At 46.7% G+C, this 22472-nt stretch overlaps 1 protein-coding gene across 3 annotated transcripts; it reads right to left on the bottom strand.

The window, feature by feature from the left end:
- Positions 1-372: 372 nt before the first annotated feature.
- Slc25a15 (solute carrier family 25 member 15) lies at positions 373-20999 on the bottom strand. 3 transcript variants are annotated; one of them, XM_028782895.1, is made up of 7 exons: positions 20922-20999; positions 18278-18392; positions 12399-12657; positions 6107-6244; positions 4591-4760; positions 3063-3221; positions 373-1712 (listed from the first exon to the last, which is right to left on the bottom strand). In XM_028782895.1, the coding sequence occupies exons 2-7, from the start codon at positions 18330-18332 to the stop codon at positions 1588-1590; spliced, it is 906 nt and encodes a 301-aa protein (XP_028638728.1). In that variant the 5' UTR covers positions 18333-18392; positions 20922-20999; the 3' UTR covers positions 373-1587. The 3 variants fall into 3 exon arrangements, with proteins under 3 accessions (XP_028638728.1, XP_028638730.1, XP_028638729.1); XM_028782897.1 differs by lacking the exon at positions 20922-20999 and adding an exon at positions 20529-20642; XM_028782896.1 differs by lacking the exon at positions 20922-20999 and adding an exon at positions 20479-20607.
- Between the last annotated feature and the right edge of the window lie 1473 nt (positions 21000-22472).

Genomic DNA, 22472 nt, shown 5'->3' with positions numbered 1-22472 from the left:
TGATCAGATGAAGCAACACTCAGTAGCCATTGGTCATACAAGAACAGAGAGCACTGGAGTAGAAAGACAGTTTTCTCATGAATGCTGACAGTTTTCTTCAGGAATGCTGACAGGCATCCCCCCCTTTTGGGAAATACTTTGCTTTCCTGACTGACCCTTGTACTCCTGGCACTGTAGCAAGGTCAACCTGCCTCCTTCAGCTTTATAAGCAGAATAGGAACAGCTTCTACTGCCATCCCCCTGGTCTTGGAGGAGTACAGACAATGTGCCTGATCTCTGTGGTGATAAGACCCCACAGCTGAAGAATTATCCATCCCATTGGCTGTGGGGGGGCGGAGGATGGGGGGAGTAAAAAGAAATGTGGGGGTTGAGTTTTTTGGTTGCTACATACATACTACCTAGTTTAATAAAAATATTTTTATTATGTCACAATGCTTTCCAAAGTTACATGTCATCTACAGTCATTGAAATTCATACACTGCCTGCTCCAAATATAGAAGCAAATCAAGGAGTTATGGACCCGAAAGTGAACTTCAGGAAGGGCGCCTAATTAAGGAGCTCCTTGGATTTCTCCATTAGTAGAACCCTGTGATCAAAGCTGGGAGCCCAGACTTCCTCTCTGCTTCCTGAAAGGGCTTCTGATTGGTGAAGACAGAGAGACAGTGGGTCAGAGTGGCCTCAAATCCAGTACCAGAAGAGCACCCTGGATGCCTGCTGAGACCAGGTAAGAACCTCTGTGGGTTTCCATGAGAGCATAGCAGGGCAGTCCCTGTCTTTCAGGTGTAGCACAGAGGGAGGAGGACGCTCTGGGTGAGAAGGGAGCTGGTGAGTCCTCTGCTGCCTCCCAGAGGTCTAACACTCTGGCCACACCTCCTAGTACCAGAGTGCAGAATGAGAAGCCCACCTAGAAAATGAACAGCACTGTGAGGGAATGAGGGTCATGAGAAAAATCCAGTATGTCCACATCCTGAAACTTCATCCGGGATGCAGAAGCCACACAACTACGCGTATGCGTTTATCTAAAAATATAGAGGGATGTTTTAGCTTTAATATACCACAAAAAGTTACAGACTCTAACCTCTTAGTGCACAGTACACAGGCTCAGCGGCTTTTAGCAGCAGCCCTCTCTCTAGGATGTGCTAAGCAATCATTTACAATCACCTACATAAAAATTGGTCACCATTTATAATTAAACACAGAACAAAGTTTTGTTTTCCTGTGGTGACAGGACCATCTAAATTGCATGTGTACCGCTGACTTCCACGGAAGTTGTCCTGAGAGGAACACGGTCTGCACAAGACCAGTGCGTGAGGCCACCAGCATCTCTGTACATAAGGCCACCAGCTCCCCTGCACACTCACCAAGGACAAGAACAATGACTTTCCTGTTTTGGTTCAATAATAGGCAGAAATTATACTGTGTAGAATGGAGGACCGTCCACAAAATCCAAGACTTTGAACAGAAGAAGGGACAACAAGGACAAAGTCTGAACGAATCACATAATTCCACATTGTTCTTATACTCCATGAACCCCTGAGTTAACCAGTCACTAAACACCTGCCGTGGATCCAGGTGCACCAGGACACTTCAGTATGCTTCCCACTGGTTCATCATCAACTTCCTGCTGTACTCATAGGCCAAAAACAGTGCCCCATTGGCAGGGAATGCGCGGATCATGGTGGGTTTCAGTCCAGAATACAGGGCTGTTATTCCTGGAAGGCAAAGGGTGATCAAAAGATTGTGACAGCATTCCGTGGGGACACACGTGCACAGAAGAGACTGTGCTCACAAAATCAGAGAACAGCACCGGAACCCACAAGATAAGATAAAGGAACTGGTTCTTACATCCCCGTCCAGAGATTGCAGAAACAAGGTTAAGCAGCAAAGCCCCAGCAGAGCTGGTTGATGCTCGGATAACCGATTTCTATGCCTGCAGGACTCCTGCAGTATAGACATGGCAGAGCTAAGGCCTAACACGGCCAGGGGGAGGTCACTGAGGAGCCAAGGGACCAGCAAGAGAACCCAAGGTGTGTTTCTAGTATTAGCCTGCTCAGCATCAGGAGGGAGACCTGTTAAAGGACTGAACTCAGGTGTGCTGGGCAAAACTGAAGAGGACACTCAGCAGCAGTGGTGATATGCAAGACTCCTGCACTCTATTTGGGACAAGAGTTTAGGCATGTCTCTGTGTCTCTCTGTCACTGTGTTCTCCCTCTCTTTAAACTCAACGAACAGGTTCATAATCCAAGGTATTTTTTTGTTGTCTTGTTTTTCAGATGATGACATTTTGACTATATACATGATCTACTTCTCCCTTTAAATTATTTCATTTTTAAGATTACAGTATATCTTTAGATTACAGTATAATTATAATAATACCAAGATTCCAGTATAATTATATCTTTAGATTACAATATAATTATATCATTTACCACCTCTTCTCTTTATTCTGTTCAGACCTTCCCATAATCCTAGTTTTAAGCTGTCTAAATGGTGGATGCCATAAAGACAGGTCTTCAGTTGCACAAAGGAGATGTCACATAAACATGACTTTAAAAGCCTGGATCCTCCTGCCTTACTCTAAAAACTGATAGCAGATCACGTTAAAAACTGCTCAGATCATTTCTCATCCCGTAAGTCTTATTGCTAAAGATGCTGTACTACATTCTTTCAAGCGAAATAAGAATGTAATACACTCGGTATGTTCTTTCAAAGCCTTAGCGATCCCGTTAGGGCTTTGCATATTTGGATTATGTAAATGAGGTGTGATGCTACCCGATTCAAAACATTCTTCCCTCTAGACAAAGTCTGTATTTTAAAAATCCCCCAAGGTATTTAGAACACAAAGAATCCTGACAGACACATGGTCCAGAAGTTAGAAAAAGAACTTTAGACATTTTTGAGGATAATGAAAATAAAAGCTAACGCAAAAGGTTTGGAGATAGAAGGCGTACACATGAACACAGAACTAGGAAAAAGACACAAGACAGGAAGGAAGGGGAGAGCAGGCCTCAGGGCAGACTGACCCTGGGTCACTGTGAACACTCTGCACCCGTCAGACTCACCTTCATTCTTTACGATACTCAGGAAGGTTCTGATGAGTCCTGTCTGCTTTCCAGTCATAGAAAGAACTTGAATTCTAGATTTGATACAATCCACCGGATACACAGCAAGCCACAGGCAAATCCCACCAAACCCACCACTTAGCATCAGCGGGACAGGACCTAGAGAGGGAGAGCATCCGGTGGTCCTCTGTTTTAGGTGGCCATTTCCAGAAGCACATGTGACACTTACAAGGAGTACAACTTCTTGAAAAATGTTCTGTCTCAGAAGCTGGAGTCTCCCCGGGCCTCATCAAGACCAGCTGATTGTGTCCCCACCCTAACCCTGTCCTCCAGTTGGGGTTGGCCCACCAACAGGTGTCACGTCACAGGAACGGAGAAACAAGCCACTGAAACACAGTCATGTCTTCCTCAAGTTTAACTCCCAATACCCCAAATCTTTCTCTACTGTGACCAAAACGAAAACAAAACCAACCTTTGTGCTGCCCCCTAAACACCACGATCTGCTACCAGGTTTTTAAAATGTACTGCACTGAACAGGTGCAGCTGGGGATGTTTCTTTCTGCAACACTGATGAGCACTGACCGATTTCCTTCATCGCCTGTCGGCCTTACCCTGCTAGCTAAGGTTTTCACGGTAGAAAAAGAACTTTGGGTGAAGATTTAACAGTAAGGTATACAGTTTAACAGCAGAAATGTGTTTAGGCTGTCCAGACAGTATACCAAACACTAGTCTCACAAGTGGTACATGCCTCTTTGTACTGTTGTTTTGGGAGTTTTTTTTTTAATTTAGTTTTGAATCTCCTTTTTTTCTCAGGTAAGGCTGGTTGAGTCTCCCCAGGGAGTTCTGACAGTTTCTGAAGCTATGATGTTTGCTTGTTTTGCTTTCTCCTTGGAGAGAGGTTGCGACATAGTGGAGAAATGGCCAGGAATGCTGTTGAACATCATGCATACACAGGACATCCCACCATCACAGCTTGAGAAATCCTGTCAATTAAACGCCTAAACATAATAACGCTGAGCTCCATCAGGAAGTATTTATTTAATGGATGGTGAATTTTAAAAGAAGTCTGGGAAGCAAACTTATTTGTGATTTGATGTCAGAGACAGGATGTGGTAGACATTCTTACTGAGATGTAATTGCAATGACTTTATTTAAAGATTAGGCAATCTTTAAAAACAAGTTTCTAAACCTGTGAGATTATTGATAGCCAATTTCTCCATTGGGAAAAAAAAATCTCTTTATTTTTTCCTCTAAAATGGACCCAGAGTGGTTACTACCACCCAGAAGGAGAAGGGACAGCAATAACTGTATTAATGTCAGGAAAGAGGTTTGGGACACAAAGGCTTCAGAGCTCATCTTCAAAAGTCTCCCTCAGGAGATGGTGGGCGCCAACACCTGCTGCTAGTTTACTCTGGGGCATCCAGAAACTCCCCAGAAAGGTTCACACTGAACATATAACCTATGGAAGCCAGCAAACCCAGGAGGCAGAGTCTACTAAACCCAGTGTCATCAACGTGAATACATTTACCGAGTTCATCCTTTGATCTCCCTGATGCGAAAAATGATCTGCTCAGTTCATAGCCACCGAAGAAGAAGAAGTAGCCAGGTACTTCTCGAAGTAAAGTGCTTGAGAGTCCATGGTAGAAGCCTAAGGGGCCGTCCTTCCTGAAGATTTCCTTCACAACCGACCAAACTGTACTGAGGGAGACAAAGCAGGAGGCACGGTCAGAGCAGGCGGGAGAATGTGTGTGCATGCAATGAAGCATGCAGTGAGACTGTTGTACCAAGGATGACTTATGCGACCAACTTTGCTGTAACTGTGTGGGTGCTTTCCTGTGACCTGCCTTCTCTTCAAAGGACACCTGTTAGACTTCTTGGTACTTCTGTTCAACAAACCAGCTGCTCCCTTACTCAGGCCTGCTAACTGGGTATACATTTCTCTAAGTCACACTGACTAAGATGTAAAAGGATTACTACCTGTTTTTCTGACAGTAAGTAATAAGGAATCAGAATAGAGTCATCCAAATCAGGCAGGAGGTAAACAATACTTGTCTTCCTAATGCCCGGAGGCCCAGCTCCTCAAGCTTTCTGGTGTACTAGTTACTTGTAACAAAGTATCTGACAAGATGCAAACTTAAGGGAGAAGGGGCTTGATTTTTGGCTCACAGTTCAGAGGGGTACAGTCCACGATGGAACAAAGTAGTGGCAGCAGGAACCTGGGGCAGCTGGTCACATGGCATCTGCAGTCAGAAAGCCAGGACCAATGACCGCTGGTGCTTAGCAGACTTTGTCCTTGTATGCAGTCTAGGACACAGGGGTGGTAAGGGTACCACCTACTCTTTAGGTGGATCTTCCTACCTCAGGTGACTGAATAAAGATAATCTCTCACAGATGTGCCCTAACCTCCTAGGTGACTCTAGATTCTGTCAAGTTGACATTCAACAGTGACCATAATACATACATACACACACACACATATATACACATATATACATATATACATACACACACACATACACACACACACACACACATGTATGTATTTTACTTTGGCACAGAGAGTGTCGCTTGAAGGCAAGACAAGAAACTCTCAGGGTCGAGCTACAGCCTTTGGGATCCCAGGAACACCCAGAACTGAGTCTCCCCAGCAGGGGTGAGGGTGAGCGGGGACTGCAGAGGAAGTCCCTTTTGCAGATGAGCCCTGCCCCTGGAGCAGCATCAGTGCCAGACAGCCTGAGCCCACATCGCCACAGAGTGCCGTGAGTCATGACAGTCACGCCTTAAGCACCCAGGAAGACAAAGCGGGGAATATGGCTCCTTGGTGCCTCCATTTCTGCACTATTAAGTAACTGCCTAAGACGCCCTCCAGGGTAGGCAGTGAGTCCAAACACAAGAAACAGTCTTTTCAGAAATGTATCCCCTGCCACCATATTTTAGAACAGAGAAAGCTGTTTCTACACTTGCCACTTACTTCTAACATTAAAAGATAAAAACACAGTACACGCAGATGAAGTACTTAACACCTGTGAATGAACAGTGCTTACTTCTGGCTGGCCGCTATCTTTCCCGAGGTCTCCATTTCATACATGGTCTGGAGCCGGCACTTCACAAGCTCTGTGGGGCAGAGGACCAGCGCGGCAAAGGCAGAGGCAAAGGAGCCAGCAGCTGCGTTTTGGAGGTCACTGAAAAGACAGAGAAGGCTTATCACCATCAGCATCCCGTCCCTTCAGCACACCAGAGCGAGCACAGGGAGATGAGAAGGGAATCTACTTGTGCTGTCCCATCTCAGGATCCCAAGACCCTGAGGCAGACAGCAGTATTCCGGCTCCATATAAGGAATGGCACCTAGAGGCAACATGTCCCCAAAGCCACACATATACAAAGTGGCATTCTAGGCATCAAACCTAGGTCCGCCTGACTGCCACATCCGTGCTTAAGTCCTATCCCCAACTCATATGCTGAAGACTGGTGTGTGATAGTATTTAAAGCAAGGTTCCGTTTTTTTTTTGGGGGGGGGGGGTTCATGATAGGGTTTCTTGGTCTAGCCTTGGCTGTCCTGGAACTCACTTTGTAAATCAGGCTATCCTCCAACTCACATAGACCCAACTGCTTCTGTCTCCTGGGTGCTGGGATTAAAGGCATATGCCGATGCCACCCAACAAACCTGGGTTCTTAAGAGACAGTCAGGAATAGCTGAGTTCCTGAGGATGGGACCTTCATCATGAGATCGATGGCCCAGAATCTTGCTCTCTCTCTGCCAAGTGAGTACACAGTGACAAGTCATGACTGAACCAGGAATTGGGCCTGCTGGCTTTGACTTTGCAGCCTCCAGAATTTTTGTTTGTTTAAGCTACCCAATGGATGGTGTTTTGTTTAGTAGCCCGAGTTAAGGCACATAAAGAAAAAATGGGGAGGGGCCATAGGAGAGAGAAGGAATGTACCTACAGTCCACCACCCCAAATATATTCTACTAATACCTTCATTTATTTGTGACAATGTTCCTTTTGGCCTAAACCCAACCTGGAATAACCATACATGTCATATAACTACCACAGATAAAAAAGAGTCTAGATTTTTTTTTGTGATCACAAAAAGATTTCCCAATTCAGTTATGACCTCTGATAGGATTTGACATGGTTTGCAAATGCTACCCAACAGTTTGTGTAATGGAAGCTTGGTCCCTTGTGTCTTCTGGTTGAGGTGATGGGACCTTTAAGAGGTGGGGCCTACCCATGGAAACACCCAAACTTGACAGCCGTTGCCAGTGTTCTTGGCTACTCTCCACAACCTGACGGTTGCTGAAGACAACACTTACTATGTCATCAAACACAGAGATGTCAAGCTGGTTCCCCACCAGAAGCTCCTGACTAGCATTCATGGTACTAAAAAGTACTTTGCACACTCCTAGAGGAGAATCTCAATCATCAATAACTCACAGTTACAAACCCTGTAACCTACCACAGCGACCTGACTGCAAGATAGACACAATATCTGCAGTAGGGCACAAATGTCGAGGAAATAGACAGCTGTCAGGAAATCCTGCTGCTAAGGTGGAAGTCTGCCATCACCAGACAACCCTGAGCTCAGTGCAAAAAGGCAGACTCCCTTTGTGAGAGGGCTTTCTCTTCCCTGGGGGATCCCAGCCCCACATTGCCTACCTGAGGCATGTCACATAGTCCTACACCTGAGATTCCTAGAATGCCTTCCCATGCTATTGAGGCATCTCAGTATCTTAGCTTTCAACCTTTGCCCTGGATAGTCTCACCTCCTTCCCCAAAACTAGATAACTCTTGGTTCACCACAAATAAAGTATTCGCAAGCTGATTCATCGAATAACCTCTGAGAGAGCTGTTCCATTCAATGTTGTCTAAAGGAGCTGTATCCAGAGGAAACCGCCTCTCTCTCCCCAAACGACCGAGGTCACCCCGTCACCGGGATCATGCTGACCCACACGTTCTGGAATTCCCATCCTTTCCCGCCTGGTGTGCACTGGAGTCCAGACACAACAAGGGAAAACGTGGACTACAGATAAATTGGTTCTATTCCTTCCTTCCTCATTCTGTGCACAGCGGCTCCTGGACACCACAAGGGAAGAAACAGAAAAAACAGAACCACGACCAACCACCTTCCAATCAGATTTAAGGCGTACTTGAAGTAGACAACGTGCATTAAGTGAGAGACTTTGGACCACTTCATCCTAAGTGGGATGTCTCCATCCAACCCCTCCCCTCAAGGGATCTGTGTGGAAGGATGTGGAAAGACTGGAAGAGCCAGAGGGGATGGATGACTCCAGAGAAACTGTGTCTTGCAGACACAGAACTGATGGGTTTATAAACTCACAGACTGTGGCAGCATGCATGAGACTTGCACAGGCTCAAGCCAGATAAGGTCCCAGCACCGAGAAAGGGGTGGTGGGCACAGGCTCCCTCCCTACTGCCGCCATCTGACACCTGGCAGCAAGGGAAAACTTACTTTTCTCCAGTGGCGTGTCCCTGGGTATATTCACTGTCCTTCCCTGATGTGCTTGGACACCATAAAGTGAACTACGTGGCGTTTCTGTAGACTTTTCATTTTGCTGTGTTTGGGCATTTTGTTTTGTTTGCTTCATTGGTCTTTAGCTTGTTTATTTTGACTTTCATTTTTGTGGGGTTTTTTTAAATGTGTTTTATTTGTTGTTTTGTTTTAGAGGGGAGAGGAAGCGAAAAAGAACATAAAATTAGGTGGGTTGAGAGGTAAGGAGGATCTGAGAAGAATTGGGAGGATGGAAAAACATGATCAAAATATCCTGTATGAGAAAATTTTCAATTAAAAAGAGGTGGGGCCTAGGGTGCCGCCATCCTTAGAGGGGACTAATAGAGTTCTCAGGAGACTGCAGTTAATTCCCACGAGAGCAGAGCTCCCTGGAATATCTGGTGATCTCTCCTCACACATTCCCACCACGATTCCATTTGCAATGCGGTCACACAGCCAGAAGACACCCTTGGAGAACCAAGCAGATGGCAGCCCCGACCGAGCTCCTGCACCCCCAGACTACGGTGAGCTAAACAAGCTTTTCTTGCTTCCAACGTTGGCCTTGATGTTCCGGAAGTCTCACCTCTGTGAGTTAAGACAGCAGCTGTTTTCTACATGCTGAGCTGGTCTCTCTAACACTCCAGGCCTCAGGAGAGCAGGCTCACCTTGGTGCTGTCAGAAACAGGGCTGCTGTTTGCTGGGTGGGCTTCCTTTTGACCATTGAGAATTAAGCCTACCGCCATGAACCAAGAAGAGCCAAGCAGGTATACCGACGGACGTCCTAATACAGAGGCTTCTGTGACGTGAAGGGTGCATCTTGTGCTGCTTAGTTTTCTCCTTCACGGCATTCCTTAGCTCATTTATTAAAAGCTAAGGCTTCAAATGGTCTTTTGGCCAGCCTACAGACCATATTTGACCTTCCTCAGGGACTCTCTATCAACCTGCTGACAGGCAACTCTCAATTAGGGTCATTACCGAGAATGTGCCAAGTTTGCTAGAAAAAAAGGTATCAGTCAATAAACATGGAAGTCAGTTCAACCTCAGGGGTTGGGATCGTTCCAGAATCTGAATGAACAGAGAACATCTTACGAGTGTGCAGGGAGAGGCCAAATCAGCGCTTCCATGGACTTTGGCTTTCTCATAAATACTTTCATCTTCCAGTACACAAAATAAGGCCCACAGGCCTTCGGCTGTGCATGTAGGATACATTTGTACAACTGGAATTGAAAGTGCACGCAGTGTGGGATGGGGTTTCGTAAGAACCTACTGTAGATGTTTCTGTCTCTCTGGATATTTTTTGCTATGTTGGTCTGTTTGTTTTGATTTCCACTTTTATGGTTTTGCGTGTATGTGTGCTTCTTGCTGTCTTGGTTTGTCTGTCTGGTTTAAAGAGGGAAAAAAAGAATGTAAAGTTGGTAGGGAGGTGGGAAGGATCTGGGAGGATGGGGAGGAGAAAATATGATCAAAATATATGAATTTTGTTTCCAAAAAAAAAAAAGGAAAGGGAAGGAGGGAGGGAGGGTGGGAGGGTAGGAGGGAAGGAGGAAGGGAGGGAGGGCAAGAATGGACCGTTTGTCATCCAGTGAACAAGAATCGTGAACTACATGCCTCTGCTGTGTAAGACCTCATTCAATCAGGTCAAAGTACATGCCACGTTGGGTTCAAATTGGGACACACAAGTGTTTGTGATGTGGTTGCAGAAATCCACAGCAAATGCTTGCTAACACCGTTTCTCTCTGCTGCTCTTGATAAATGTTCCCTCTAGATCTGACCAGTATCCTTGTTAGTGTAACAGAGGATGGGGCAGAAAGGGAACAGTGGACTCAGATGACCCTGTCCTTGACTTCCTTACTGAAGAACTTGTAATGGCTAAAAAGCTGCACACTGTGGGTATCACATGACATCAATATACTCAAAGATCCATACGAGAAAGACAGTAAGGCACTTTCCAGTCCTTTCCCAGTGACTACCTCTTGCTTCTGGAGGGGATGGAGAAACACAACTCTAGTTGTCCTACTGTGCACCATCAGGAAAGCACCAAGTGTATATAGTAACGCACACCTGTCACCCCCATGTGGGAGACTGAGGCAGGATGATGGTGAACTTCAGGCCAGGCCAGGCTACACTGTGGGACTGTGTCTCAAATAAAACACGAAGACAAAGCAATGTGCTCGAGCCAGTCTCTGTTCATAGGCAGAGAAACGGGGAAAGTGAGGAAGGGCACATGGGCCGGATGCCCAAGAGAACCTTACCGAGGTACTAACTGCCTCTCTGGCTCCTCTCATACTTCCCTAAAGAAGCTGAGGGAGATGAACCCAGATGACCTGAACTATAATGTCTCTGCTTCGGCTAGACAAAGCCAGTTGCCTACTGCTTTGCTTCTGTCTCATCTCCCCCGAGGAATGCTAATCTCTTAGCTCTCTGCCTCCTTTGACTCTGCTTCCTGCTCTCTCTTAGCTGGAGGGCTAGAGGATTACAGTCCAGCCCTCCTCTGTCATACTCTGACTCCTTGGGCTATCTTATCCAGTCCTCGGCTTTTAACACAAGTTCTACCCACTGTGATCAAACTCATGCCTATAAAACGGCACATCTGCATCTTGGAGATACCTCCAGAGCACACATCCATGCACAGGCAATCTACTTCAGTTGTGCGCAACCTGTGACTGCAATAAAGGTTCCAATTCCTACTGAGAAAGCAAACAAGCCTGCTCTATGCAAGTGTGTGTGTGTGTGTGTGTGTGTGTGTGTGTGTGTGTGTGTGTACAGCTGTGAATGTATATGGATTTCTTAGAGGCTATACATCTGTTATTTGAAAAAGGATCTCTCACTGGGACCCAGGCCCTAGATCTCTTTCTATCTCTGCCTTCCCTGCACTGGGACTATAAGCATACATCAATTCCAGATTTTTATGTGGGTAGTAGGGTTCTAACTCAGACACCTTGTGTGGTGGTTTAAATATGCCTGGCCCAGGGAGTAGTGCTATTAGGAAGTATATATAGCCTTGTTAAGAGCTGGCGTGGCCTTGTTGGAGGAAGTGTGTCACTGCGGGGGTGGGCTTTGAGACCATCCTCCTAGCCATATGGAAGACAGTCTTCTCCTGGTTCCCTTTGGAACAAGATGTAGAACTCTAGCTCCTTCTCCAATCCCATGCCTGCCTGGATGCTGCCATACTTCCAACCATGATAACGGACTGAACCGCTGGACCTGTAAACCAGTCCCAGTTAAATGTTGTCCTTATAAGAGTTGTCTTGGTCATGGTGTCTGTTCACAGCAATGGCAACCCCCGACTAAGACACCTTGCAAGTACATTAGTAATTAAAGTTTCCCCAGCCCCTCCCCCAATTTAATTTTAAATGAGTCCAAATAAATCAGCATTTGAAGGAAGGATGGCTGAGCACCCCAGCGGCTTATGAATGCGGTTTGGTCTCTGAATGATAAGTACTGAGGGGAAGATGAGGCACAAATGGAAGCTGGCTTACAGGGGAGGGTCAGCCAAAGGAAGCTGGGTCCACCTGTAGCTTCTAAACTCCAAGTGTCTTGTCTAACGTCGCCCAGGTAACCTCTTTCAATGTTCTCTGTGGACAAAAGGTAACCTAAAGCTCAAGTCCCTTCCTTGTCCTACAGTTTTAGCCCAGCACTTCTGTTCACGTGAAAAGCATCTTCCCAGAGGGACCACAGAACACGATCCATTTGGCCTTCTCTGGTTTGCGCCAGGACAGTAAAGGACATCAGAATTGTTTTTGAGAAGGAGACTTTTCTTCTGTAAACGTCATTCAAGTCAAGCGCTCGCTTCCTTTAAGAACGAGTACCAGTGGCCCGACTCACCTCAGTTTTGCCTGCCGGTCCAATCCGACCACTTTGCGGACCACCTGCTGGCAGAAGCCGTAACACATGAAGAGCACCGAGTTCTCTGCTATGTTGGCAATCAGTGCGGGGCTGGTACCCTTGTAGAAGCCACGGAAGCCCACCTGGGAGTAGGTCTTCAGGCAGCAGTCAGTGAGGCCCCGGTAGAGGTCTGGAAACGTCTGCATCTTCACCTTCATCGTGTCGAAGGGCTGCCCGGTCAGTACACATGCTGTGCCCCCTAGAGGTAGGACAGGAGTCTTTAGAATGGTCTGCAGCCATGGACAGGGAGGAGAGAGGCTTGCCGTCCATGGTTAACCAGAACTTTAGCTCCTAATGACTGCCTTTCCTCCAAATCCTCTAGCCAAGCTCAGTAAACAAGTTCTAGCAGGTACCTATGCTGGCCAGCATTGGAGTCCCATCCAAAAGAAATGCATGCTTACCAAGAGAGGTGTTTTGTTTCTACATGCCAAGCCCTGTACAGAGCATACATTTAGGAATCAGCCACAGCGGAGCTGGGTAGGAGTGGAGAGAGATGGTCTGGAACCGGGTTTGACCACACCGTCACAGACAGGAGATATACCTCTGAGCCTCTGTTCTTCATCTGTGCCATCTCAGTGTTCACACAAGGTTAGCACAAACCGGGCTTGATGCAAACCTGAGTGGTTACTAAAACAGCCACTAGCGACATGAGCGAGAAGCCATGTAGAAGGGGCAGTGGTATGATGGTAGAGACAAGTATTTCCTCTTGTCTAGTGTCTAGTAGTTTGGTGGCTACTAGAAAACCATCAGAGTCAAGTGGCGGATAAGGAAAATAAGAGCCTGCTGATTAATCTCTTAATTAGCAAACATGGGACCAAAACATGTTTGGCAAAACATGTGACCCTGAAAAAAAAATGTACTTTAATTTTAACTCTATCAATTAATGATTTGTACTTACTTAGGAAAGACTACAATTACCTTTGCATAGTATAAATGCACTGCAGTCTGCCGTGTACTTTTTTTCCCCACAGCATAAGAATAGCAAATGTCCTAAGTCTAAATTGCATTAGATTGCTTCAGAGAGAATTCTGAACATAAGGATTACAGCAAACTGTGATTGCCCCACAGTATCTGTAGACCCTGGACTAGGACCAAAGTTTTTGGGACATACTGCTGGTTAATATTTACCTCCCTCCTGTGGCCTGGAAGGCCCCATGCTTCAGACATCCCTGCTTAGCTCAGGAAACATCATGGTTATGTAGTGAGGCCACGAAAGACCATCAAAATGGAAAGCTTACACAAAATATTTAATAATGCGATTTCTCAGCTCTGATATTACATGCAGTTATTCCACCTGTGTGGTGGGAAGCAGAGACGGCAGGTATTTACTTACTGTTAGCCAAGTGATACTTCCAAAGACTCTGACCTGGCCTATTAAACAATCAAAATGACACTGGGATATAATTCACTAAGCTGTTACAGCAGAGTGAGTGGCACATGCCTGTAATACCAGCACCCAGGAGGTGGAAACAGGGGAATTGAACGTTTCAGGCTAGCCGGGGCTACTTAGTGAAAACAAATTAAGATGATTTTCCTATAATCAGAACTGTTCTCTCCTACATACTGCTAGGCTGGTTACATGGTCCGAAATATAACAACACAATTTAATTATTCCAAAAGGCCACGTGACTTGTAGGACTTTTAGAGTGCACAGTTTTGATACAGTGAATGAAGCCTGTAGCTGAACACACATGAGACATGTGAGCTGAGGTGTGCACGCAGCTGGACCACACAGAGATACAGCAGTTGCTATATTTGCTGCACATGCATAATGGTTCTGCATCCGTTCTAGAAGGTAAGAGGCTAATGAATGTTATGAATATAGTAAAGCAGCTTCATCGCCTTGTGAGAGTGGAGCTGAATCTCAGGAGTGTGCATCACAGGACTCTGTTCTGGTGCCTAGCCCAACCTCAGCCAGCAAGAACAGGGCCTGCTGCCTAGCCCAGCCTCAGCCAGTAAGGACAGGGCCAAGTCAACTCACAGGCTTGTATGTCAGTAACGCAAGAACAGTGGAGGTTTGTCCACTTGCAGAGAAGCTGTATTTCTGATCATTGTCTTCTCCTTGAAGGAGAGATGAAAGGGCTCTGTCTCCTTTAGGGGATACCACAGGCAGCTCCCCTCACTTACTCTTCGGGAGAAGATGCCAAGACCAGATTGAGACCAGATCGTTCCGTTTAACTAATAGTCACTGAGGGAGATAATCCTGACTGTCGGCTTGGCTGCCTCAAGAAGCATCTAAAAGACTAATAAAGCAGACCTCTGGGTATGACTGACTTTCCAGAGAGCACCAAGGGAGAAAGACCCACCCTGAAGCACCACAGGCTGAGGTCCAGGTAAAACAGACACGTTAGGCGGAAAGAGAAAGGAGAAGAGCAGAGCAGAGCTGGGTCTCTGGGCGTGCGCTCGCGCGCGCGCGCGCGCGCTCTCTCTCTCTCTCTCTCTCTTTTCTCCTCTTTCCTCCTTCTCTCTCTCTGTATGTATGCATCCATGTATGTATATATGTGTACATGTGTATGGATATATATGTGCATAAATCTGTATGTATGTACGTTTGTTTGCATATATGTATGTATGTTTCTATGTGTACACGTATACAGGCATATGTGTGTGATTTTTGTCTGTATGTTTGTATGTGTACATGTGTATAGATATACGTGCGTGCTTTCTGGATGCTACCTCCTCCCACCATGACCAAGTGAAACCTCAAACTGTGAGCCAAAGAGAAGTCCTCCCTCCCTCTGGCGGATTTCTTTAGATGTTTTATCAGTCCAACAAGGAATCTGTCCGGCAGGGTCAGGCACAGTTTTCAATATATAAACAGTAAATCACGCAGTGTTGAGGTTAGTTATCAGGGAAGGAAGAGCTTACAGCAGGACAAGCAGGTGATCCCCAAACCCCCAAGTCAGCAGAACAACATACATACATACATACATACATACATACATACTACATACATATATACATACATGACATTCTGCTCTACTCTTGTCATTTTAACACTAAGAAGATAAAATTTCAAGGCTATAAATTTCCTCCTTTCCCAACCAGTGTGCCAGCTAATGAGACCTACTGCAAGAACTGCCAGGGGCTGTGTTTTCCCTGATGTGAGGGAGATACTAAACCAACTCAAAGCATCACCCAGGGCTCCTTTCCTGGATAGCTATATCCTGTTAGTGTCACTCAAATATCCGAAGGTGCACAGTCAGGAGGAGGCAAGCTTTTTAAAGATTCTTATAATAACGCCCTGTTCTTAGGCTGACGTAAGAGCACAGGACACTGGCATCTGAGAATCTCTCGAGGCTACACACCTTCTTACTGCAGAAGCAAGATTCAAACTTCCAAGATTCCGCTTCCATGATCCACACTGCCTCGCTTTAGTAACTAACCAATGCCCTAACCCTAATTTCTCTTCATCCTAGCTACCCAGGGCTCCTTTCCTGGACCGTCTCCCACAGCAAGGGCAGGTCAGACCAAAGACAACTTCTGAGCACTTTCACAGGAATGAGCTGGTTGGGAAACTTGGCTCGCAGGAGCAGCTTTGCTCACAGTCAAAAGGAGACAGAAAGAATATATTTATATTTTTATATTTATATTTACATTTACCTCCCATCATGAGCCTTGACCACAGCCGACTCTGTGCTCACAGATACATCTCTTGCACCACGGAGAAAGAGCGGTGGTCAGGGAACACTAGGGGTGCTCTATCTGCACAAGCAGGGAAAATCCCAAACCCTAGGAATGTGCCAGCCCAGAGAGTCAGAGTAGCAAAGAGTCCAAACTACCTCGTACGTCAGAGAAGGCTGCTGCCCTACTAAGCACACTATAACAAAAAGACAAAACATGGAACCAAGAACTGGGAGATGTTCTACATACATAGCAAACATCGCTACAGTGCCGTAGTTCTGTAAGGCTCCCTATCAACCAAACTTCGGGACCCTTAAAAGTGAGATTACTTCTTCCTACTGAATTCGGGGTACCTAACAATAGAATTCTGAGTCATGTCACTAATGAGCACTTCTTTTGACCAGCCCCCCCGAACAAAGCCCCTACCCCTGCCAAGAAACTTTCGCTGAGAAATCACAAAATTCAGTGTCTCTGGGCACAGCCTTTTGTTTCCAAGCCTAAGGACAGACCCTAAACCGCAGGCAGCAGCACCACTTTAATGTCAATATATAGACAGCTTATCATCATTTAAAAAAGAAAAAGCCCACCAGTACGTCTTCTACGAGGCTCCCGACAATACCGTTACAATGTACATAAAAACAAAGGATACCCTGTTAGTGCCGCTCAAATATCCGAAGGCGCACAGTCAGGAGGAGGCAAGCTTCTTAAAGAATCTTATACTATAGCCTTGTTCTTAGACTGAGGTAAGAGCACAGGATGTTGGCATCTGAGTGCTGCCTCCTCGCCAGACCTAGTTGGATGTGCTTTGTCATCTACAGTCAGCAGCCTCCGAAGTACAGCATGAGGAACATGGGGAGGGAATGGGGTCCCCGGGATCGCCTTCTCCTCCCTTCTACAGAGTAGGAGAGACCGACCTGAAGACCCACAGTGGTTAGTAACACTGGGGTACAACCTTGTGTTGGGCCTGCCCATCAGACTGGCACACTCCTTGTCTGTAATCTGGAGAGGTCCCGTATCTCAGGGATCCTTATCAGCCTTCCTCTAGAGCCAGCTTCAGCTGACCTTTGGTTCATGGAGGGGGGTGGAAAAGTTGGGGGAGGAACAAGACAGGAAATTGTTGTCTGTACAAGGATTTTTTTTTTTTATAAGCGGACAAAGGACAGAGTGAGGAATGGTAGTCAGTCCCCTGACCCCACTTGATCTGTTGATCCTAGAGGTCACAGTGGATAAAAGAACATCACTCAGCATGGTACTATGCCCTCCTCCATTTACACAAATTAATATGGGGTTGGGAGGTATTAGGGCAGATCAAAGTCCACTTGGGAAACACACCTTCCAGTTGCCTCTGCCTCTGAGATGACACAGAACTCTGGAAATAAAATGGCAGCTCTTTTTGCTCCAGGCTAAACCCCCCATGCCTGAATGTTAAAGGTGGTCTTTCCACAGTGGCCTCAAGTCACCAGCCCTGGCTTCAGTCCACCCTTCGGCTCAGGCTCTGAGGGCCAGCCTCCGTACCAGGAGACACCTTGGAATATCAGCCTCATTGCTAAAGGGGGCCTTCCTTTCTTTCTTCTCACCAATAAGAACAGCAACAGGGAAGCTGGAGAACTGGCTCAGCAGTCAGGAGTGCCTACTGCACTTCTAGAGGAGCCAGCTTTGATTCTCAGCACCCACATGGGTGGCCCGCAATGACTCCAGCTCCAGAGGATCTGATACCCCTTTTCCAGCCACCTCAGGCACCTGCTCACAGGTGGCAGATTCGCACACAAACACATACATGTGACTAAAAACAAAAATAAATCCTAAAAGAAAAAAAAAACTCAAAAAAACAAACAAACCAGTAGCTGGCATTTTGTACTACACAAGATCTGAAGACTGTCCTTCTTGGGGTACTGCTGCCACCTTTGTATCCTAACGTGACAGGCGGTAGCCAAGTGACTTCATTTTGGAACTGAGATGTTTTCTAGCAATCCTAGAAATTTCCATCCTTCACACTGTCTGGTAAAGCTTTAATATAATTAAACACGACTGGATTATACTTGCTGACGTGCTATGAACAAAATCACATTTCTGTTAAATTGATTCATCCTGAGGTTAAAGCATATTACCTGTAGGGTAACAAAGACTGTGTTTCTAAGCCACTCTGAGGAACTACTTCAGGGATACAGGAGGAAGAATCTCCCCTCCCCCATTACCTGCAGCCCCTGCTGTGAGGTCAATCGCAGCTTGGATGGCCGGATTGGACTTCATGGCGTTAATGGTTTGCGTGAAAGGCAAGTCTCTGGAGGGAAGGATGTGTACCACATATCCCTGGGAAGAGGCAAAAATTCAGTTAGCCCAGCCTCTGCAGTCCCCCATTCTAGAAGCCCGCTATGTTACTGAACCGTAACTTCCAGGAGTGGGAACATGGGGTACTAAGGAGTCTTGATGTAGCAACATTAACAACAAATACCAAATAAGGACAGAGTGAGGGATGGTAGTCCCCTGACCCCACTTGATCTGTTGATCCAAGAAGTCACAGTGGATAAAAGAACATCACACGGCATGGTGCTATAGCCTCCCCCATTTACACAAATTAATATGGAGGCTGGGTATTAATCTCAAATGGCCCAGACCACAGCAGACTAGAGTTTCAGAGGCCTGTGACGAAAGTCCAGTCTACCAAGCTCAGTCTTAAATTCCAACAGCAGCCTGTGCTCCTCAGCGCCAGAGCCTAGGAGCTCCATTGAGTCACATGGCTCCTAAGCCGGAGGTCTTCATGTAGACAAGGTGGGTTATAGAATTACCACATACAGGCGGTCATAAGTGCCACGAGGTCCACAATAGGGCCCTGGCCCTGTTCTTGTCACCTCCACTCCATCAAATCTCAGCAGTAAATGTGTATGTAGATTTACCTAAGGCCTTGCTACAGTTCAGATTCCGACTCAACAGGCCTCAAGTAGGACTAGAGGGGGTCTCCTAGCCTAAGCTCCCAAGAAGACTGATCATGTGAGCCACTTTGGTACAACATGTGGACTTCTGGGTTTCAATTTTGCTTGATCAGAATCCCAGGGTTATAGCCCAAAGAGTCAAACTGCTAAAGGCTAGGGTTTGGGGAAACAAAGTCTTTGTCTACCTTTAGACAAAAATCAAAACAAAACAAACAAAAAAAACCCTTTCTGAGAATGACCTTAATATTAACTAGAAAGGACGATGACTCAACATACAAGATCCAAGTTACCAATCATCCAAAAGTATTCTGTATGTTCTCAAAATACAGAATTCATTTACATATAACAGAGGACAATTTTACTCATCACAGTGAGGAGGCTAGCTAGTGTGTTAGGCCAGGGTTCTTTCAAATACCAAAACCAAAAAAAGTCAAGAAAATAACGGCAGAAAAAAAAATGTCAATGACTATATTCCAAGAACCTGTCCTTCTTTTAAAACTAGCGACCTGGTAGTTACAGAAACACCTGTGCAAAAACATTTTTGCAGGGAAAGTAAGAGTCAAACCACACGGGGAGCTTCCCAAGTGGTCTCAGACAAACTTAAATGTGTTCATTTGTTTCCACATGAACGATTTTTTTTTTTTTTACTAACTTCGGAGGCATAGAAAAGCGTATCTAATTATGAAGTCACTATAAATTCAACCCCTTCGGATAAGCCAAATGTAAACATTTCAAATCCTAGAAAGATAATATGTGCAGAATTAATCTTTAATCCCACCCCAACCCCCAAGAGCCAAAGGAACAGCAAGTTTGCTGTGAATTTGAGTCTCTTAGAAATGTTAGAAAGGCTAAACCCATGAAGCCTCATCAACTTGGGAAAGACCTACATGAGGATGGTAGCAATATACACTCTAACATACATGAGGAAATCTCGCGGGAGTGGGGAGGAGGGTGTCTCAGCCTTCAACAAAGAACTACATACAAGTAAGGAATGCTGGGGGTGGGGGCATCGTCTTCCCCAGGGAACAGTCCCCCAATTGGTTATCTGCCCTATATAGACAAGTAGCATTGTATGTCCTGAGAAAAAGAGGCCGTGAGTTTGAAAGGATGTTACACGGAAAGGGCTAGAAGTAGAAAAGGGAAGGGAGGAAATGATGTTACTTATGATTTTTAAAACAGATTTTTTATATATAAAAAATGCTTTCCCGTGCTGGGGATTAAACCCGACTTTCTGCATACCAGGAAAGTACTTAGCCTCCTTCTCAGGAGTATCTGTCAAATTACAGAAGATAGAAATGCTACTAACAGATGAACCCAGAAAGTATGCAGAACGACCTGAGTATCACCTGTGGCTTGGAGAGAATGCGGGACCTGCGCAAACCAGACCGGTCCGCACGGATTTAAACTAACTTAGGAGCTGGCTGTACCATTTGGAGTAGAAACCCCGAATCCTTTCAGCGTCTCACCCTCTTTCTGCAAACCACCCAGGACTCCCAGAAACAACGCCAACATTAACTACTTCTGGGTCCCAGGGAGAAAGAACTCCCCCGGCGGTGAAACCAGGTGAGGCTGCGTTTCTCCAGGGAAGATCTGTCTGGGGCTGCAGCTGGGTGGCACAAGGCCGCTTGCCACCACCATCGATCGAACCCCTTGGACCGAGCTCCCGGGCACCGCGGACTGCCAACTACTGCTGCAGCTGCGGAGCGCCTCACCCGACCTGACCCGGATTCCGCTCCGGACAGCGCGCGCGCACTGGCCACCGCGCCCGCCCGACCCTCCGCGCCTCCGGGGACCTCGCTGCCAGCCCGGGGCGCGCGCCCGGTGCCGCAGCACGTGTGCGGCAGGGCGGGGACTGTCAGCCGCGTTCCCCAGCCCGGCCGCCCGCTCCCGCCTGCTCCGGCAGCCTCACCGCTGCGCCTGGCTGTGTCCCGCTCGCCCTCCGCCGCTCGCGCTACGCTGGCGGCCGCCGGCCCCGGACAATTTTTAAGGTCGCCTTGCGGGTCCAGCCCTCGGGCCCTCCCTCCTGAGACCCCTCCACCAGCCCTCCCTCCAGAGGCCACGCCCTCCTGAGGGCCCTCCCTCCAGAAGCCCCTCCCCTACCGGCCCTCCCCACACACAAGGTCCCCTCCGCCCCTCCCTCCCGAAAGCCGGCAAGGAAACGGAAATCTGCTCTCCACGCTGACTGCCAGGGTGGCAGCCTCCAGGAGGACTCACCTTGAGGTCTCCCGGCCTTATCTAGCCCCGGAGGCTGTGGCTTTAACAGTAAATGAGACGTACTAGAATGGTAGCGGTGAAATATAAATTCCCTTATGGGCAGCTTTTAAATCATCTATTTGTTTACAGACAGGGTCTCACATAGCCCAGGCTTAACTTGTTGTGTGGCTGAGGATGGTCGTGAACTTCCCGATCTTCCTACCTCCACCGTCCAAGTGCAGGGCTTACAGGTGTGTTCCACCAGGCTTGGGTCTGTGAGACAGCTGGGGTCAAACGCAGGGCTTCTTCCAATGCGAGGCAAGCACTCTGCCAACAGAGCTACATCCCCAGCCCCTCAGGTTTTACTTGCTTGTCTGATTGCCTATTTTGTATTGCTTTAGGTTTCATTCTTTCACCCGCAAGGAAATCCATTCCCAGGAACATTATGGAAAAGACACTCATGTGAACTGCCGCTACACGTTTTGTAGTTCCCAGCAATATATTCCTGACGCTTTACTTAGAAGCTCAAAGTGGCACTAGAGGGCGCAGAGGTAAAGCACCCTTGCTGCTTATCAACTTGACTCAGCCTAGAATCACATGACAGGAGAAACCTCAGTAGAGGGATTGCCAAAATCCAGTTGGTCTGAAGATAGGTCTGTGGTGGCAATGTCTTGATCAGTAGTTAATGTTGGAGAACCCAGCCCACTGTGGGTGGTGGCATCATTCCTTTGGGAGTCAGTCCTGGATTGGGGGGGAAAAAAGCATCAGGCCAGGGATCAACCAAGAAAGTGAGTCATTAATCTGTATTCCTGAATGGCTTCTGCCTTGACTTCCTGCCTTCTGTCCATTTGAAAGTGAATGCCAAATAAACCTTTTCTTCCCTGGAGTTGCTGTTATGCAACAGTGTTTCATTGTAGCAACAGAATGAAACTAGAATTCTGCTCTTCCAGAGGGCTGGAATTCAGTTCTCAACCCACATCTGGTAGCTCTCAAATCCAGCGCTGGTGTATCCAGCTCCCCCTTCTGGCTTCTGTAGGCATGGGCAGGTACATGCAAGGGTACACACACACACACACAGACTACACACAAATAAAAATAATAAATCTTTTAGAAGTACCATAAAATCAAAAGGAGCTGAGAATACTTAAGGAAACTGGTTCACAGGAGTAATAAAACTATCTTTAATGCTAGCCCAATTCAGTGGAAGATTCTTAGGGTCATCCAACACCTAGCTACCAGCTTCCCAATCGGCTTCAGCCTCCCTGTG

This window comes from Grammomys surdaster, unplaced genomic scaffold, assembly GCF_004785775.1.
Source record: "Grammomys surdaster isolate TR1022 unplaced genomic scaffold, NIH_TR_1.0 919, whole genome shotgun sequence".
Lineage (NCBI taxonomy): Eukaryota > Metazoa > Chordata > Mammalia > Rodentia > Muridae > Grammomys > Grammomys surdaster.
This window is presented reverse-complemented; position numbering and strand designations above follow the sequence as displayed.

Coding starts and splice junctions, on each gene's coding strand:
- Slc25a15 (XM_028782895.1), bottom strand. CDS start 18,332: ATGAAGTCCAATCCGGCCATCCAAGCTGCGATTGACCTCACAGCAGGG. Junction 12,658..18,277: donor CCTCACAGCAGGGGCTGCAG/GTAATGGGGGAG, acceptor TCCTACCTCTAG/GGGGCACAGCATGTGTACTG. Junction 3,222..4,590: donor GAGATCAAAGGATGAACTCG/GTAAATGTATTC, acceptor CTCCCTCTCTAG/GTCCTGTCCCGCTGATGCTA.